Here is an 18,842-nt window from a genome sequence, read left to right as displayed (position 1 = left end):
CATGGCCTGTGGGTCTGGACATGCCTCCCGTGTTAGGTATACGGATCGTCGGCCCCGCGCCAATTACAGGGGTCTGCCCCTCTTAGGCGGGGTGGAGCCGGTGGAGCTGGTGGAGGTGACGCAAATTTACATGGATGATCTTCCAGGGGGTTGACATTCGCACTATGTGGTTAGCCTGCCAAACTAGTTAGTTGTATAAACATTACTCCGTGCATTGTAGATCTTTACGTCCCGGAGATTCCCAGTGGGCCGGTCTCGCTGGAGCCCTTTCTTTTTAATTCCCTCCAACTCCCGTCCTCATCTTCCGTTGTTTCGTCCTCTGCTTTTCTGACTACCGACGACTCGCAAGAATGCCCGCTAATGTCGAGGCATGGACCTTGTTGTCCTTGGCTCTTATAACAATCTTAGTGCGTGTCGGAGTACGATGGAAGCTCGTTGGGCCGTCTAATTTCCAACTTGATGATTATCTCATGCCATTGGCGGGAGTATGTTCTTTCGCCTGTCCTGTAAACACCATTGAAAGAAGGTATAATTAACATGATGCTCTTGGATAGATCCTCTTCATACTTGAAACAGTAGCGGCGTACCTCGTCGGTGCCAAATTCCAGGGCATGACTAATAGCTACATGACGTCTGAGCAGCGAGCAAATCTCGACCCTCATTCGACTGAGTGGTCCAACCGTGTTGCTGGATCCAAAATCCAGGTCATTGGATGGTCATTATACGTGGCTATTCTCTGGTTGGTCAAATTTAGCTTGGCAGTCTTCTACTCTCGATTGACGTGCGCTTCACATATAACCTTGGATATAAATAACCAATGCGCTAAGCATATCACAGGACTGGCCTCCAACACCTCCCCCACCCGAGTTCGGCTGGGATATATCATTCTAGGTGTGACATACGTCGCAACAGCATTGTCCATCTTGCTGTCATGCCAGCCTTTCCATGCGTTTTGGCAAATTTACCCTGACCCCGGCAGTGAGTTACACCGCCATCAGATATAATACTGCTCTTATCTTACTATATTTTCACAGATCTCTGTCAGCCAACCAATTCCCGTGTTTATGTTTTCGTTGTCGTGGTACTCAACATTGTCACTGACATCTATCTTCTCTTAATCCCGCTCCCCCTTCTCTGGACTGTCAACCTCAACCTGAAACGAAAGATACCTCTTATGGCTCTATTTTCTGGCGCTACATTTGTCATGATAGCGGGAATTATTCGGGCCGCTACGATTATGAAGGTAAGTCCCATGCAATAATAATATACCTATACAGAAACACACGCCTATTATTTACCATATACCTGACACATGTACTATAGTCCAGCCCTGATGGCGCCTTGTCTGGCTCGAAATGGGCCTGTCGTGAGACATTTGTCTCAATCGTTGTCTCCAACCTGCCCATCATTCAACCACTTATCCGCAAAGGCTTCAGGAAGATCGGTCTCTCCCACGTCTTCAGTTCCTCGGAGAAAAAATCAGGACAGCCATACCAGCTCTCCAGCCGAGGTTTAAAGACCTTGACAAACCACGGCGAAGGCGATACTAAGAAGAGTAAGACGAGCGCTGCTGCGCCGACGCATATGCAGAGTTCCGCATGGGGCAGCGATGAGCATATTCTCGCTCAGTCCGAGCCTTCCTCCAAGGATATCACTGTTGTCTCGGAGACTGTCGTGCAGAGTGAGCCATGGGCCTTCCAGGAAGGGTCCGGCGTGGGTAGTTCGACAACGCCCCCGAAGGAGTGGAAGAGTCAGGTGTCGCATCGATGACAGCCACATATCCAGAATGAGATGTTATACTTTAATAATTAGTTCCGTTAGATTCTTGATGAATATAGGGTTATACGGACCAAGGTGTATATAAATAATTTATGGGGTGGATCCTTGTGGATACTGGATGGCATCTGAGAATTTTTAGCATTGATAGGGTTTCTTTATTTCTTTCTCCATTTCCTTTCTTTGCATACTAGGTTCCGTATAAAAATGCACTCTATCTCTTCTTTACGGGATTAGGTCTTCATACTACGTATTTTCCTAATGAAAAAGAAATTACAGGATTTCATTAACACAGACTAGCTCGTCACATGCGATATATATTTTATCCTCAAACCTTTATAACTGCTCCACAAAATCGGTCGCATGTTTCTTATACAAAGTGCTAGAATCCAAGATCTCACCAGTAGAAGACCTCACAAAATCGACCTGCAAATGCTGCTCATCCAAGAACCTAAGCGTACTGTAGCTATAGTCATCGGCATACGCAAACTCCGTATAAGCAGGCTTACTGCCAACGGCGCTCAAGCCCTCAATATTACCCGGACCCCCAGCAACAATATACATGGGCGCCTTGGGATCCTGCATGCCATTGGGGTCGGCGGTACCATTGACAACAGGCATAAACCGCTGCGAGTTATGCACATGGCCAAAAACACCGAGGTCAACGCCGTACTGGTAAAATAGGCCCTCGAACGCCTCTTGGCAGGGACCGCAAACGTTCGAAGATGTACCAGTTGAGTACCAGGGTCTGTGCCCGGCGACGATTAGCCAGGGCGTGACAGATCGGTCGACCGAAGCGAGATCAGCCTTGAGGAACTCGATTTGCTGGTTCGCACTGCCAAACGGCCCGCCGTTCAGCTTGGCGGAGCCATCTTTGCCGCTTGGTGCATTAGGGAAATCTGTTTCGGTGTCGATCATCACGACATGGGCCATGCCGTATTCGAAGGAATACCAAAAGGGCGGGTTTGAAAGGCTTCGGGCCGTTTGCGCCAAGGTTTTGGCTCTTGCGTTGGATGACGAGGAGATAAAAGACCGGGGCATGGTTTTCTCGTACCGATGCATGAACTCAGTGAAGTTGTTTTGGCCTTTTGGACAGAGGCCATTCAAGTATGGAATCTCTGAGCAGTCTGCTTCGTGGTTTCCCGGACTGGCCATGTAGAGCTTGCGACCTGCGATTGGTGCGAGTTGGTCGTAGAATTGTTCGATAATGGACTCATAGGCTTCTTTGCCATCGAGCAGGTTTGAGAATTTGAGGTACCAGTCGTCGGCGTAAGCGAAATCTCCAGGGTGGATGACAAGCTCGTAGTCGTCTACTGTTTGCGCGAGGCGACCAATTGTGGTGTGATTTAATTCTGGCTCAATGACTGGGATCGTGTCCTTTTTTGTGTTTTTGCTTGTGAAGCCGTCTTTGCCGTAGACACCTAGATCAATGATCACGTCCATATTGAAGGCAGTTTTATCTCCGGGCTTGCGAGGGCTGAGAAAATGGCCTATTGTCGAGTTGGTGGACTCGATCTTATAGTAGTAGGTTGTCGCGGGGGTCAGGCCTGTTAGGACGGCGACGTTCGACCACGTCCGGGAGGGATCGTAGGTGGTCGACGAGGATGAGCAAGCTTTGGTATTCAGGTTGCTATCTGACAAGCCATAATACACGCAACTCTGTTTCAGTTCTGCATAGGTGTTCCAACCAACAGACACAGCTACAGACGAACAAGTCAGTCCTCATTCAAATTCACTATACCTAGCAGCTTTCTTACCATCAGGTCCATAGACTGTCAATCGTTGCTGGAATGGTGTAGTCAAGTCTGTAGGAATTTCTGGATACTTGAAACCAGCAAAGGCGCAGCTAGCCACGAAGGGCAGCAATTTGAGCGACAAAATTCCGCCCATAGCCAAATAATGCAATTGATTCACAGAATCTGAAATCTTAAATCTATGTCACAAACACTCCATGATTCAGCTCTATATATAATTTCGTGTCTCGGCTCAGGCACCGTAAGCATAACATATTTTCAAGGTTGCGTTAGATGAAATGCAATCAGGGCCAATCATGCCCAAAAGGCAACGCACGTCGCTCAGTCTGCAGATAGTTTTTATGCATTTTCACATGCATCCACGACTTTCGTTTGGCACAAATATCCACTATAGCCTTGTAGGATTAGTGTAGATACAATAGAGAGCGAAAATTCGGAGATGGGCCAACTTTCGGCGACGGATGGTTAGATGTCGGAGGAAACTTATAGGCCGACCTGGTTTAGTGTGCACGTGTGAAAACATGATCGATCCGTTGGCTTTTCGGGGAATATAGTGTCAAATTTGTTAATTTGCGCATGTGATTGCTTATTATGAACTTCTACTGAAACACATATTTCTGAAAGTGATGCACGTGGTGTCTACAACATAGTGCGTGCAGAGAGCAAGAACCAAGAGGAGGAAGCGGAGAGGAAGAGATGCTTTCACCCTCTCAAACAAACACGTGCAGCCATTCTGTGGCCTGACAGATCAGGCATAAACAACCAAAATGGCACGTGATCCATGAGCCTTTTCTAGGCTCGGAGACAGCAAACAACAAAAGCCAGGTCTGATCTCTGGGTCCCAGACATCTTAACCGAATGGACTTTTGAGTGTTGGTTGCACTAGAAGAAAGGATGACATCTTGCAACACCCAAATCAAGCTGTCTAAAATCACGCTGAATATTCGATTCAAGAGCTGGCGTTAACTGAGCAACTGAAGAAGCACATCGCATAGATCAAAGGAAGCCGACTACAATGCATTCTCTGCGCTCCGCTCTCCTTGTCAGTTTTATTTTCAACAACCAGGGTAGTAACTCGATATCTTTGGATGCTCAGGGAGATGTGACTTCCACAACCAAATATCTGCCATCCACGAAGATCAACCTTACCACATACATCTCATGTGCCTTCACATCCCGCATCCCAGCTGTCAGCGGGAGTGGCAATTGAGCGGTCTACTAACAGTATCAGATATCGCTGTTGCAAACGATATAAACTAGAATCATCTCGACCACTAAACCCGAATATAACATCACCACATGCCGGTGTATCATCTAAATTTCTATCATATAGATACAACTAACTATATATAGTTGATAGAGAGGTCATCCAAAAATCCAAAAATCCGAAAGACTGGATGAGATGAGCCTCTACCCGGTCCTCGCCAAGAAATCCAACCCCGGGTGTTGGGTTAAAGGGGTTGGGATTTTTGGGTTTCTTGGCTTTCTTGGCGAAGACCGGCACCCTGGCTCTGGGCAGGGGTAGTGGCTGGCTTACTAACGACAAAGATCCATCCATCCTGGATGAAAGCCAACTTCTTCGGTCAGCTGAATTTCCCAGTGGCTTTATTGGAGCTTTCTGACCCATTTTAGGGTGTATCGGGTGGACCGCTTGATACTATCGACGCCGGTTCATGTGACTATTGGTGACACCCAAACGCCGAAGGACTAATTCATATGCCGATCTCTGTCACCAATTGCTGAAAAGGTCCATTGTGGATATTGTGGCTGCAAGAGGCGGTTGCTCGACAATTATTCCCGATCATAACCATTTTTCGGCAGTGGCCGTCACCTGGGGAATTCCCCGGCCCCCACGTTCCTTTTTCCAACGCAATTCCCCCACACATATCTACACCCCACCCATAACTAGAAATTGCGGAGGTTCTAACCGCAGACATGGAATTAAGATATTTATATCACATTGTGGCCGCCTATGGCAACTCAAGGCTGCGCGTGCACGTTTCCCACCTCCATATGCTACAGATATACTTATCGAAAAACATACGCCTATTCTAATATCTTTGAAATACCCCAGCGGGGCGCACAGTTGCAATATGTACTCGGATGAATCTGGGGACGAGCGCGAGCTAGGAATGTCATCGTTGGCTTTCGTATTGTAATCGTTTTGGCATCAGTACTCGGACATTGTCCGACTTCGCTACGGCTTGAAAGCCTATCGGAAAAACGCCTTTTTCCTATTCTGCTCTTATAATCATGATTATTTGTCATGATTAGCATAACCACAGGGGAATTCATCAAAGCTGCAAGCTGTCAAATCCCTCTATGTTACACACAGAGATAGTTCCTTGCAGTGTACAAAGTGAAGCACAGTCGCCCCAATGACTCGACCCCAACCTTGCGCTGATCCCACATCCCCGCAAAGATTATTCCACCAATGAGGCTTGTGCCCAACTTCGATTGCCGATGGCCACCTTTCTAAGCGGGGGCTCCATATTGTGCTGGTCGTCCTATATATTGTTACTGCTAGATGATTATTCTTCAGTACCCCTTCCACTGATTACACCAATGAACACCGATCTTGAGTAAAAGGCTCAGCGCTTCGGTATGGAGGACAAGAAAGAAAACCTTCCAAAGGTACTGGACCCGCAGAGTGGACAGGATGTCCAGCACATAGAGGAGAACCTCAAGTTGTCGGTGGCAGGCAAAATCAACCAAGGAGAAGATAGTGAACTATATCTCGAAGCAATTCAGAGATATCCTAATGATGAGGCCATCGATAAAGAGGCAGAAAGGAGGTTGAAACGCAAGCTTGACCTGCACCTCATTCCACTTCTTGGCATATGCTACTTCTTTTATGTATGTTTGTCGTATCATCTTCGTTCTGTTTAGGGCACAGCTAACATCATTTGTTTTTAATAGTATGTCGACAAGACGACACTTTCCTACGCAGCAATCTTTGGCATCAAAGAGGACCTCCATCTATCCGGTACAGAATACTCGTGGTTGTCAAGTATCTTTTATTTTGGATGGTTAGTTTGGGCAATCCCGTCTAACCTCCTCATGCAACGGAGCCGGATGGCTTGGTATCTCGCCTTCAATATCTTCATGTGGGGCGTGCTTCTTATGTGCGAGGCTGCATCGCAGAACTTCGGCGCACTTGCGGCACTCCGGATCATTTCTGGCGCGTTTGAGGCGATTGCTGATCCTGCGTTTATGCTTGTCGTCTCCACATACTACACCCGTGCCGAGCAACCTTGGCGTATCTCGGCATACTATTTATGGAATGGTATCGGTGTCGCCGGCGGCGGTCTTATTGGTATGTTTCATTCATGATTGTACTAAATTGAGTAGTAAACGCTTATTGTGATGTTTAGGTTATGGAATCGGCAATATCAAAGGTGGTCTTCAATCCTGGCGCTACGAATTTCTCATTATCGGCGCTGTTTGCGCTGCCTGGGGAATTGCACTGGGTCTGCTGTTGCCTAACTCGCCAGCAACATTCTGGGGCTTCAGTCGTGATGAGAAGCTCATGATGATTGCACGACTGCGATCAAATCAGACCGGTATCGAGGGACGGAAGGTTAACTGGGGTCAAGTCAAAGAGGCATATCTTGATTATAAGACTTGGCTATTCACCATCTTAGGCTTTGTTGCCAACATTCCAAACGGCGGAATATCCAACTTTTCCACTTTGGTCATCCAAGGCCTCGGATTCGATACACTCAATACGGCACTTCTTGGTATACCCCAGGGAGTAATCGTGGTCATTTGGATTGTGCTTGGAGCATATGCCAACCAATACATGCCGAAGAATAGCCGTACCTTAGTCTGCGCACTGTTCATGATCCCGACTATTGCGGGCGCCCTCGGCTTCTTGCTTGCCCCCCATAATGCATACGTCGGCCGACTGATCTGCTTGTGAGTCTATCTAACTGAAGCTTGCGCTTAAAAATCAGTCACCGATTAATCCCCCAATATCTAGCTATCTCACTGGGTCTTATCAAGCTTCCTTCGTGATATCTCTTTCCCTTATTACCTCCAACACTGGTGGACAGTCGAAGAAAATGATTGTATCCGGTATGATATGGTTTGGAGCATGCATAGGCAACATTGCTAGTCCCTTCTTTTACAAATCTGAGCAAGCGCCGGCATACCCCCTGGGGATTGGCTCTCTGCTGGTTGCCAACTGCCTTGAGCTCATGCTTTTCTTTGTGCTTCGCTACGTTTTTATCTGGGAGAACCGACGGAAGCAGGAGATGCGCGACGAATTGCGGGAGAGAGGGGGCGAGGCTGAACTTATGGCTGATTCCACGGCCTTTGCTGATCTGACTGATAAACAAAACCCGAATTTCGAGTACGTATATTGAGAGGAAAGTGTCATGGTGCGACCTGGGCTTTGATATGATGACTGCAGGTCTAGATCCGAATGTTAGCGCGGGTAATGTGATTCCTTAGTATAGATAGATAGTTAGATAGATTCGTTTCAGCGTGCAAGTACCCGAAATATTCAGAAACGTCACTGTCGAAATCCACTACTACGTAGTTGTCTCATCATAGTTTGATCCAAAATGGCAGCATGTTCCCCAAATGCAATCCAACGGACTTTCAGATTGATTCAAGATCCTTCGCGGTGCTCAAAATCCACCTGCGCTTTTCTAATAGCGGAGACCGACCGAGAGCCTAATATGGACTGTCAAGGCAAGATGGAATTCGACTGTCAGATGGCTTCTGAAATATTCGACGAGGTTGAACGGAAAAATATTGCATTGATGTCCATTAGTGTCTGTAATGGAGTCGGCTAGGTGCTGAAAGCACTATGCACCTGGAACTGATAATAAAACCACGAACACATCACTCCATGTCGATGAGAATCTAGCCTTTGGGGTCCGTCGGGACATCGGAGTGCCCAAACCGGGCAATGGAGAACTTTTGGTCGAGACACTTTTCTCAGGTGCAAACCCAGCGGACGTCAAGCATGCCAACTTCCTGGACATCTACCCTGCTTGCCTTGGGTATGATTTCTGCGGGAAAGTCATCCAGGCATCTGCTGGTTCAGCTTTCGGAATTGGAGAAACCGTAACTGGTTATACCCCGACATGATTAGGCCGGCCGCTTAAGTACGGGTCACACCAAAACCACATGATTTGTCCTGAGCGGATGGCTTTCTCGGTTCCTTCAAATCTCGCCCTGGAGCATGCCGCCTGCTTACCCGTGGTCGCTATGACTGCAGCTGATGCATTGTACAATCTTTTCAGATTTTCACTCCCTCAAGACGCATCTGGCTAACAACCCCGAAAGCAGAAAGCCGCCGACGCGCTTCTTATCTGGGGAGCTTCTAGCAGCGTCGGAATATGCGCTGTGCAATTCGCTCGGGCTAGTGGGTTTTTCCTATTCTTGTCACAGCCTCACCACAGAGGCATGCACTTCTATACAAATTCGGGTTAGCACAAAAGCGAAGGACCTGGACCTGTTCATCTATATTCGTGCGATTGACAGAAATGGAAAGACCATTACTCTTCTTGGCAACCACGGTGAGCCAATGAACAATTTCGCAAGGGGGTATTTCCGCCTCTCTCACCGCGACGAAGCTGCAAATAAATCCAGACAGGAGCGTGTTCTCAGTCAGGCCATTGCTTCCAAATCGACCGTTGTTTCGGGCAAAGTCTACAGTGTGCTCATCCCCCTATATCCAACAGCATATCTGTTTGGCAAGGGGCAAACTATCACTCTTGAGATTGGGTCTGTGAATACTTCCGGGATTATACCCCCCAATGCGCCATGAGGGTGGTGATAGGCTTCCACAAAGGTTTGACGGAGAGAATTGCATTCTCCCCCATGGGAGACTAGTCCTTCCTCGAGTGAGACGGTGAACATCGGTGTGCTAAAGAAGGTCATCCGAGCCTCGGAGTAACAATGTTCTGAAGGAGGCCTCTCCGGTCATATCTATATAGTAGCATGTCACTCTCTCATAGGATACACTTAATGATACCTACACTCTGCTACGTTTAAAGTGTAACGTAGCCTTTCGATTACCACTCCATTACTTTTAAAAATATATGAGTGTATTTCCATCGGGTTTCCGGTGTATTAGACCTACCCAGCGATAGTAATGGAGTCACTGGACGCCACGAATAGGGTTCAACGCGACACCTGGTTGGGAATATCCTAGGTTTTAACCCAGAACAAGGTGTTTGCCAAGCAAGGATTCTCCTATTCCCACTTCACTGTAGCATTCGAGATGCTGCATCATGCGGTATAACGATTCCGAGGTATTTTTATCAATTGTAGTGTCCTGGTTATTGTGCTAAGCTCACTATCTATCTAGGACCAGTCTCCTTCATCTTGAAGAACCTCGCCTCTCTCCGAAGCGTCTAGGAGTTCCTGGACTGTCCACGGCTTGTACGTGTAGCCAGGGACGGAGTTTGTGTTCTCAAATGGTGCACCCCTGAGGAGGTGCTCTGCACACTTGCCGTAGTTCTCATTCGCGTACTGCTCTGGGTCGTGATGCACCAGCCAGTTTCCGACCATCTTGCCCATAACCTCCGGATTCTTAGCGACGGCATCCCAATCAGTATTGTGGAATACCTCGCGGTTCTTGAATCCCATCTTCTGAGCGCAAGAGACTCGTTCGAACCTGTCATCAGCGCGTGTATGATTAGCCTCTGTAATATCTACCTAGGTAATCCCTTTCTGTGCGTATTTAATCCAGGACTGGCCACAAATGCTTAGACTTCACGGCTTCATTACATACCTCAAGTGGTTATGCACCTTCGTTGCGACAGGCACGTCGTTCTTCCCAGCAAGTTGTAAGCAGGCGGCCAGGGAATACGCATCCTCCATGGCCATAGTCCCGCCGCTAGCCGAGGTAGGCAAAAATGGATGTGCGGCATCGCCTATCTGGACAACGCGCCCGCCAGGTGATGCCCACCGCGGTTGAGGGTTACGCCAAACCAGCTTCCATTCAAGAACGGTGCCATTGGGTGTCGCATTAATGATCTCGGTCATGAACGGCTCCCAGCCCTCGACGGCCTTGAGGGCCTTCTGAATTGACGCGGCTTTGGCCCAGTCTTCGTCGTCATCACCTCCGTCTTCCTAAATGACATTAATATCGAATTAGATCAAGCTTGATGCGTGGATATATATACCCTGCGAGTGAGCAGCCAACAAATCTCATTTTCCGACTTGCAAGTAACGACGTGCGCCCCGGGCCCGGCATGAAGGAATGCACGGTCCTTGAATCCTTGAAGCTCCTTCGCGATAACTGGGTTCTCGAGCGCCGGTCCCGCGGGGAAGGTGACTCGATACATGATGAATCCCGAGCTAATGGGGGCATCTTTACTGCCGACAACCAATGCCCAAGATTTGGTGCCGACTCCATCGGCAGCCACCACTACGTCTGCTGTGAGCCTGCGGCCGTCGGACAGGATCACACCACCATGGTCCTCTGCCTCAAAGAAATCCGAAGCGGTCGCGGAGAATTCGATCGGTATGCCGAGCTGCGAGACATAGTCGTGGAGAACATTATGCAGCTTTGAACGGTAGATAGCTAGGGATGGGTTGTTCGGGTCACCAATGGGGAAGGTCCCGATCAGGGTGCCGTCGAATTTCTTCATATTGATCACTGGAGCAACGGACTCTTGCCTCACCCGCTCCATAAAGCCCGGCCATTTCTTTGGGGTATGGAGAGCTGGAGTCGTGATCACGATCATTTCGCCTGCATCAAGAGTCGATGTGCCGCTTGGTCAGCCAGTACGTTCAATTTATATTTTGGTGATTCATCTCAAGTCTGGGAGGAAGTCGACAACCGCTTCTTGTTTGTTCTGTGCTTACCAAAAGTCTCTCCGCGGGGTCGCCGTTCGATTATCCGGACACTGTGGCCCTTCCGATGAGCCTCAATAGCAAAGGTTAAACCCGCAATGCCACCTCCAACAACAAGAATGGAGATTCCGGTGTCTTGTTCTCGCTTCATGGCTGATGTTGACGGTGCTGACCAGTAACTCTTTGAAGGAAAAGTTGTTGTTTGACTTGAATACTTTGTTTTGGGTCGGCTTCTAATATATATGGTCCATACAGAAAAGCATTGAGAAGTCGGATCTCACGGGAATGAACACGGAGCGGACGAGGCCAGCTCCGTACCCGGGTGGACATCTAGTTAGCGCTAGCCAAGGGATCCCGAACTACGGGCCGAATATCGTGGAATATCCCGCGGAATTAGCTAAGTACTGAAACAATGTTGGAAAAGCAATAGTTATATCCGCGCGGGCAAGTGAGAAGTCAAATGAGAATCCACATCTACTGTTATCCAGAGCGTGGAAAACATGATTCAGATGTGGACAATTCAAGAAAAGTGTTAGACTGTCGTACCAAGTGAAAAGGAACTGGCCAGACACCCTCCGTAGACAAAAGGTGCATGCTCTCAATACAGCTACATACCTAATTAGGTAACAATCCCCAGGGCCCCGCCCGGGCGACTGGTTCCTCTTAGTAAGCGGCATTCGGAACTCCCGAGGTCACAAAGTTCGTTAGCCAAGGACGATCAACTTCCTGTTACACAAAATACCTCTAGTATAAACAAATATCCTCTTGGAAGAAGCTTCTCGATTTTCCTCCGAGCTAGAACATGCACCTTAGTACCACTTTCGTCTGGAGGTCCGACGGTAAACGGGTGTCTCGGCTGAAGTTGTGCACAAATCATAGTCGGAATATCCGCCGGCTTCCCGACCGGTCAGCACTCCCGTCTTCACCAGTTGGTAGAAGGACATTGACATCTCTTTCCGTACTACGGAGTAGACTGTAAAAAGGTACGCATGTACATATATCATTTATTAGGGAGAATATCAATTGCCTCGTGACATTCAAGCTTCCGTAGACTAATCATCAATATGTACATAGCACAAGCACCTGGGCAGGAACCGGGTGTTCAGTTTGAACCCTTTCTGCTGCGATTACCCAAATATATTGCCAATGTGTGATATATCAGTTGCTGCCATATTGAAATCTCCTAACATGGAGAACAATTCCGAGTCCGGCGTAGGGAGTTCCTCAAACAAGCTCCCTTTACCGAAGCCCTCTCCATGGTAGACGTTGCTAGTGGCTTTCTTGCGATCGATCAACGGCGCTGACCTCTGAGATTGTGACGTCTGACTCGTTTCCACAATCTTCTCCAATACCTCCAAGGTACCCCAGATGTTCAGGTCCGGATCTTTGATGTAGTTCTGCACGTCACTAAGAATATCAATAGCAGCTTGGAAGGGCTTGCTATACAGCGATTCGTACTCCTCAGGATAGTGCGAGACAGCAAACAGCATAATAGATAGAGAGCCCAGGAGCAGTTTCATCGCCGTGAGCAACACGAGTGGGCTAATTTTGCCCGTATTAACCATTTCCACGTGCAGATCGACCGATTGTGCAGCTGCAGCCACTAGAGTTCTAGTCAACTTTGGGTCAGATATAGAATCCCGTATTGAGCCGGATGTCCCAATATGTGCGAGGATCCCGATGTGGTGCGCGCGAAGGCGGTAAAACTGTTTCAGTTCAGCCTGTAGCCATGATGGTGGAACTACCGTTGGCTCTAGGGACTTGAATTCTTCTGTCGGCATCTTGTCGACAAGCTTTTGTAGTTGAAAGTTGAGGAACTCAATCTGTTCTTTATTACTTTTAGGTTGAGATGACGGAGCGTTGACGAGAGTCCATATCTCAGAGAGATTTCTGTCCAAGGAGATCATAGATGATATATAGGACTCTTGTGGTTCCTAGACCCGGACATGTTAGCTGCATATACTCTAATATACTAATGGAGAGCCTTACTACTATAAGTGCAGAGACATTGATCTCTCTGTCGTGTAGTGTCCACGGTAGGCCCGAATAGAAACTGCATTGCCTATCCAGACGATAAACACAGGCGAACAGACGCTTCCAGTCGACAATCCGCTGTGGGAGCACTTTAAGATCTTCAAAGAACGTTTCTCGGTGGAGACCGAGCTCGAGACACAACTTCGCGGCCACTCCAGCTAACCGCCATGCTTTGACTGGTCTTTGCTTGAGGTATAAATAAATCGACTGTGTGAGAACCAGGAATCCCCATTTATCAGCAGAGGACGTGCGTATCTGGAGACGGGCTAAGTAGCTTACCAGCAAAGTTGCTATGACGATATCCTCAACCTGGGGCTTCACTTGATCGAAACACGAATCTACACCCCACACCAACTGGGCTTCAAGATCAGAGGCCAGTGGGTTTTCTGTGTCACCTCTAACCAGCAAGACGATTGCCACAACCGCTTTCATGATTTCGACATCGATTATATCCACGTTCAACGTAACCCCGTATGAAGCATCTTTCAAAAGCGAAAAGACACCGTTGACAGCCTCATAGCCAAGTTCTAAGCTGATGCAAGGATATAGAGGGTAGATCTCGTCCTTGAATATTGTAAAAACCTGAGTGACCTTCTCGTGGCCGAGTTCCAAAACGGGTCGTGCAGCTTGCATTAAGTTGATCAAAGCGTCTGGGGATTTTAATGCGTCTCTAGTGACAGAGTGAGGGCCATATTGGGAGTGTAGAGGAGATGGCAGGCCCTTTGCGCTTATAGCATCTCGCGTGAGACTCAAGTTGTGTCGGAAGTCCGTAGGGGTGAGGGGTTTACTCGGCTGGGGTACGTTGTCGTTCGCTTGTCTTCGTTGTAGGTAGGACCCGCTCGGATAAGCTAGGCCAAACCGGCCCATCGATTGTTGCATCTGATCACAGATCCTGTTCATTCGCGCGACCGTGACCTCAAGGTCTTGGTCGGCCGGGGATCGGTCAAAGCTGCTGCCTGGTGATTAGTTTACAGAATCAACGACTGGGATGACAGCCCATCATATCCAAGGGGCATACTCAATATCAGCCTGAAATGGTTCGTTGTAGGTACATTTGCTATGCAGCTCCTCGCACCGGCTGCACGGTTGGTTGCCGCTGCACTTAACCTTTCGTACCTTGCACAGGGAGCTATTGAGAGTAAGTAGCCTAGCCTTTTAATAATGCATGAAGGGGACAGAACCTACCAGGCCCTTGTTGCATACTTCTCCCTTTTTCCGAGGCCGGGGCTCGCGAAGAGCGCCCGGCGACCTTTTACTCCGAGTTGGAGCTGAAGATGTGCCAACTTTCATATTGCCATAAAATTGAAGGACAGAAAAAGAAATCTTAAGCCACGGTGAGGGGATGAGCCCGCTTCTTCCGCTTTTAAGGGTGGCGCCGGATACCCACTCCCCGCACTCCTTACATATTATAACTAATCCAGGCTCGTCATCTTTATGCAGAACGAAAGTGGGGTCAGCTTGAACGAAGAAATAGGGGTCATCTACGGCCCCACTTGTATTGAGTTTGAAAATAAACAGATTCACGTGGCTATCGCTGACCTCATCTACCAACAGCCTTGGACCCTCGCAATATATATAACTAGCAATCCTGGAACAGAGCAAGACGTTACCCGTATACCCGTGTACCCCACACGGGTCGAGACAAAAGAAGCTTTGGGCTGGAGTGAACCGAATATCAAAGAGTCTTTGTCGGCCGCTTTTGAAGTGTATATAGTGGATAAGAGCCCATCCAGAATGCACCACGGACTTGTTCTAATAGTCGCCTTTCATGAGTGACCAGCTCTGGTATTCTAATCACCCACACAAAGCCCAATCCCAGGCAACCGACTGATCAGCTAAAAGAATCAGCACTGACTTCGATTCTCTGTCAGATGAACGGAATTTAGTCTCCTCTCTCGGAAGTGTCAACGAAGTTTTCTACCTTTAAAAGAACGTTATTATGCTAAGAGCCAAGCAAACAAGAACGAACGGGAATAGAGGAAGAGAACCTTTGAAAAGCAACGCAAAGAAACAAAAGGAAACAAGGGGAGTTACATACCTAATGACGTCGTATGATTACGTAGGTACCCTTATGGTTTATGAGCAAGTTGATCGATAAGGCCGGTTGGTGCAAGTCAGCAAGGCAGCGAGGCTTTGATTGCTTGGTTGCTCTAGTTTGTCAGACCTCCCTTTGTCTCCATGGAGCTATAAAGAGAGCTCCATGGCAATAAATAGGTAGATCGAACAGATCTTGATTCCTCTTCCTCTCCTGCTTTATTGTGTGTCTTCGCTACGGTGACTATCATATTCTATGTTGTAACCCGGCAACATCAAGGGCATACCTAAACTCGGCCTGTGAATTTTTCTTGGAGCTGCTTGGATACAGTCTGACCAGACCGGGGAATTATGTATCCTTTGTATGTAGACCTCACCTAGGCACCTTGCAGATAAGTTTATGACCTTCAAATGTCCCAAATTAGGGACAACTCAGCTGGCTGTAGAGGGCATGCTGCAGTGGATAGGCAGGTAGAGAGGTGAATACCGTTTATACTGAACCCTCGCCTTAGCTATATGCATACTATAAATCTCATGTAAATAGAGATAATTCAACCCTCCCAAATCAGTCGAATGTGTGCCTATTGAGCAGGCAGGCGTTGTTCGAAAAGATGTTGAGGCCAGGTGGTGAGATATTCTAGGAAACAGTTATGAACTAAGGCTTCCACCCTTCAAAAATTGACATGTCCGATGTCAGCTTACGGATGTATTTGATCTTTTTTATAAAAAGTTTTTAGCTTCTAAGAGAAGATCTAACGAGCATATAAACAAAACCCCCTCGCCTAAATCTATCTGTCTAGTCCAAACTTGACGTCATCGATCTTGCCTTCGGTGTTCCTCCAGGATTGCTAGGAAACACATAATGCTCTTTATCGAACACGAAGGTCAAGCTCAATGAATGAGCTGACTGTTATTTCCGTGAACACCCGAGCGCTCGTAGGTGTCTCAAGTCTGCGAATATATTCCGACGTCGTTTCCAAGGTTGATGCTTTCCGCGGGTCTGTTCCGTAGAGTCCTGCATCTCCACCTTTTGTACATCCTCACCGCGGAATCATCGGAAACCACTTGCGGTAGATGGTAATTAATTATGTAGATAATGATTCTGATTTACCTCAGTTCTATTGTATTCTATCGTCCGAGTTTCCACTGGCACTGGAATTTTCGCAATATGATTTCCCAACTCGTATACCTGCCATATGATGTGCCGGTGCTCATCGCCGCAGCAAGCGCCCTTTTGATCCTGTATTATCTGCCTGTGGGTCTTTTCAGCACTCTCCGGGATATCAAAGGCCCAACACTCGCGCGATATACTCGTTTGTGGGAGCTGTACAAGAACTGGCAAGGCCAATTGGAACATGTCACAGTTGCTTTGCATAAACAATATGGTAGGTCGCCTCACCCAACAGAGATTTGTATAAACTAAATTCTTATAGGCCCTATTGTCCGGCTGGCACCTAATCGTTACAGCATTAGCGACCCGACGGCAATTCGCACCATTTACGGCCCCGGTTCAAAGTTCAGCAAATCTGAATTTTACACCCCCTTTGGTTCATCTTCTATGGACCACAAGGACGTCTTTTCGGAGACAAGCAATGAGAAACATGCGCTAGAGCGCAAGAGGACCTCTAACTTGTACGCCATGAGCTCTTTGGTGTCCTACGAGCCATTCGTAGACAAAGTGGGTGGCGAATTCATGGCCGCATTGGCCGACCATGCCCAGCACGGTCAGGCGTTCGATTTATTCACCTGGATGCAGTTTTACGCATTCGATGTAATTGGTGAAATAACCCTAGGGCGATCATTTGGCTTGCTTAAAGTCGGCCACGACAAGGACAGACTTCTGCATGCTGTTCATGTCGGGTCAATAAGTTACGGTTCCATGGTGGGGCTTGTTCCTGAGATTCATCTATGGTACCACTGGTTTCAAAACCTCGTACCAATCGAGAGTCATTGGAGAGTCATACAAAGAGTTATAGAGAGTGAGATTGGTGCCAGAATGAAGGGCGTCAGTACCAGCGATCGCAAGGACTTCCTGGCGAAGTGTGTCGAATTGAACAACGCTCGCAAGCTGGATCAGACCACGATCAATAATGTGATCGGTGCCAACATCGGCGCTGGCTCCGACACAACTGGCATCAGCATGAGTGCTATTATCTACTTCCTCATGAAGCATCCTGATTGCTTACAGAAGCTCCGTGATGAGATTGAGACGGCCACGGGGCAAGGAAATCTTTCTGACCCCGCTACTTTCCAAGAAGGTCAAAAGCTTTCATACTTGCAAGCTACCATTAAAGAAGCATTGAGGCTGCATCCAGCAGTCGGCCAGATTCTCAGCCGAGTGGTTCCTGAGGGCGGCGCACAGATCGCTGGTAGACACTTCCCACAAGGTGTAGGTTCCAAGCAACTCCGACAAGCTGCCCAACCCCATTCAGAGACAACTACTAACCATACAATCGCTGACAGACGGTGGTGGGCGTGAATGCATGGGTGATCCATAGCGATGAAACCATCTGGGGCAAAGATGTACACGAGTTTCGACCTGAGCGTTGGTTGGTTGGCAAAGAACAACTTGCCTTCTTAGATCGATATTTCTTGGCGGTACGTCCCTTCTTTTGCTGTCTGATGGTATCAAACGATGGTATTACGTGAAAAAAATGGGAGTCGTTCTGATACGGTCTACAGTTTGGTGCCGGTGCAAGAACATGCATCGGCAAGAACATCTCACTCCTCGAAATGACAAAACTTTTACCGCAGCTCGTGCGGCGGTTTGACTTTGTCCCTACCGGCGACAGCCAGTGGACGACTAGTAGTGGATGGTTTGTCAAGCCAAATATTCAAGTAAGAATCGTTGACAGAGAACATGAGACAAAAACATCTCGGTCTTGAGATTTGGCGCGGGCTTAGGATAGCGAAGAACTACTGAAAGCGGGATATTTTTCTTTAATCTCTGGCGGAGCACATTTTGGGTAGATAAGAAACATGAGTTCTTCTGGCCTCCTTTTGTGATTGTGGAGAAATTGGAATTGCCTACCTACGAATCTTTGAGGAGACCATTCCCATATGAGATTATTAATAGAGCTACTATGTCCACGGGTTAACTCTACCTGGAGTTAGCCATGGATGTGGCCCCGAGTCCACGGGTGTCTTCCATGGTTACTAATCACTAGTGGATACCTAACTAGGTACCTTTGCATATTACCTACAACATATGCGTCTTCCCAACCAACGCTGATTGGTCCAGTCAATGACACGACCACGGGATGATGGATCCTGTCCACGCCCTGCGGATGATTGCTCTATGCGGCTTGGCATCTTATCTTTCTTAAATTGGCTCCTGAAACCTTCCAAGATTCCTTCCAACATGTGTTTTATCGTGAGCTAAGCATTATTGAATTTTCTAGCATTTGAACCAGTTCACAGATTCTG

General features: G+C 47.9%; 6 protein-coding genes across 6 annotated transcripts; 3 read left to right on the top strand and 3 right to left on the bottom strand.

Annotated features, from left to right (window-relative positions):
• Positions 1–350: 350 nt before the first annotated feature.
• Positions 351–1,770, top strand: N7471_001050 (uncharacterized protein; the record flags this gene model as incomplete). Its single annotated transcript, XM_057273771.1, has 4 exons — positions 351–485; positions 555–978; positions 1,035–1,243; positions 1,324–1,770. 4 exons carry the CDS (start codon positions 351–353, stop codon positions 1,768–1,770), a joined length of 1,215 nt encoding a protein of 404 aa, XP_057141950.1.
• A 342-nt stretch (positions 1,771–2,112) lies between these two features.
• N7471_001049 (purple acid phosphatase family protein) lies at positions 2,113–3,666 on the bottom strand (the record flags this gene model as incomplete). The annotated part of the gene is made up of 2 exons (XM_057273770.1): positions 2,113–3,476; positions 3,534–3,666. 2 exons carry the CDS (start codon positions 3,664–3,666, stop codon positions 2,113–2,115), a joined length of 1,497 nt encoding a protein of 498 aa, XP_057141949.1.
• Positions 3,667–6,134: 2,468 nt separating this feature from the next.
• N7471_001048 (Major facilitator superfamily domain general substrate transporter) lies at positions 6,135–7,897 on the top strand (the record flags this gene model as incomplete). The annotated part of the gene is made up of 4 exons (XM_057273769.1): positions 6,135–6,386; positions 6,450–6,846; positions 6,905–7,448; positions 7,513–7,897. The coding sequence occupies 4 exons, from the start codon at positions 6,135–6,137 to the stop codon at positions 7,895–7,897; spliced, it is 1,578 nt and encodes a 525-aa protein (XP_057141948.1).
• Positions 7,898–9,851: 1,954 nt separating this feature from the next.
• N7471_001047 (FAD-dependent oxidoreductase) lies at positions 9,852–11,499 on the bottom strand (the record flags this gene model as incomplete). Its single annotated transcript, XM_057273768.1, has 4 exons — positions 9,852–10,164; positions 10,282–10,622; positions 10,676–11,244; positions 11,361–11,499. 4 exons carry the CDS (start codon positions 11,497–11,499, stop codon positions 9,852–9,854), a joined length of 1,362 nt encoding a protein of 453 aa, XP_057141947.1.
• A 976-nt stretch (positions 11,500–12,475) lies between these two features.
• N7471_001046 (Zn(II)2Cys6 transcription factor) lies at positions 12,476–14,672 on the bottom strand (the record flags this gene model as incomplete). Its single annotated transcript, XM_057273767.1, has 4 exons — positions 12,476–13,282; positions 13,338–14,334; positions 14,401–14,498; positions 14,568–14,672. 4 exons carry the CDS (start codon positions 14,670–14,672, stop codon positions 12,476–12,478), a joined length of 2,007 nt encoding a protein of 668 aa, XP_057141946.1.
• A 1,912-nt stretch (positions 14,673–16,584) lies between these two features.
• N7471_001045 (cytochrome P450) lies at positions 16,585–18,302 on the top strand (the record flags this gene model as incomplete). Its single annotated transcript, XM_057273766.1, has 4 exons — positions 16,585–16,801; positions 16,850–17,805; positions 17,880–18,014; positions 18,099–18,302. The coding sequence occupies 4 exons, from the start codon at positions 16,585–16,587 to the stop codon at positions 18,300–18,302; spliced, it is 1,512 nt and encodes a 503-aa protein (XP_057141945.1).
• Between the last annotated feature and the right edge of the window lie 540 nt (positions 18,303–18,842).

The sequence above is a fragment of the Penicillium samsonianum genome (genome assembly GCF_028829775.1).
Source record: "Penicillium samsonianum strain IBT 33392 chromosome Unknown utg000001l_segment0_segment0, whole genome shotgun sequence".
Classification (NCBI taxonomy): Eukaryota; Fungi; Ascomycota; class Eurotiomycetes; order Eurotiales; family Aspergillaceae; genus Penicillium; species Penicillium samsonianum.
This window is presented reverse-complemented; position numbering and strand designations above follow the sequence as displayed.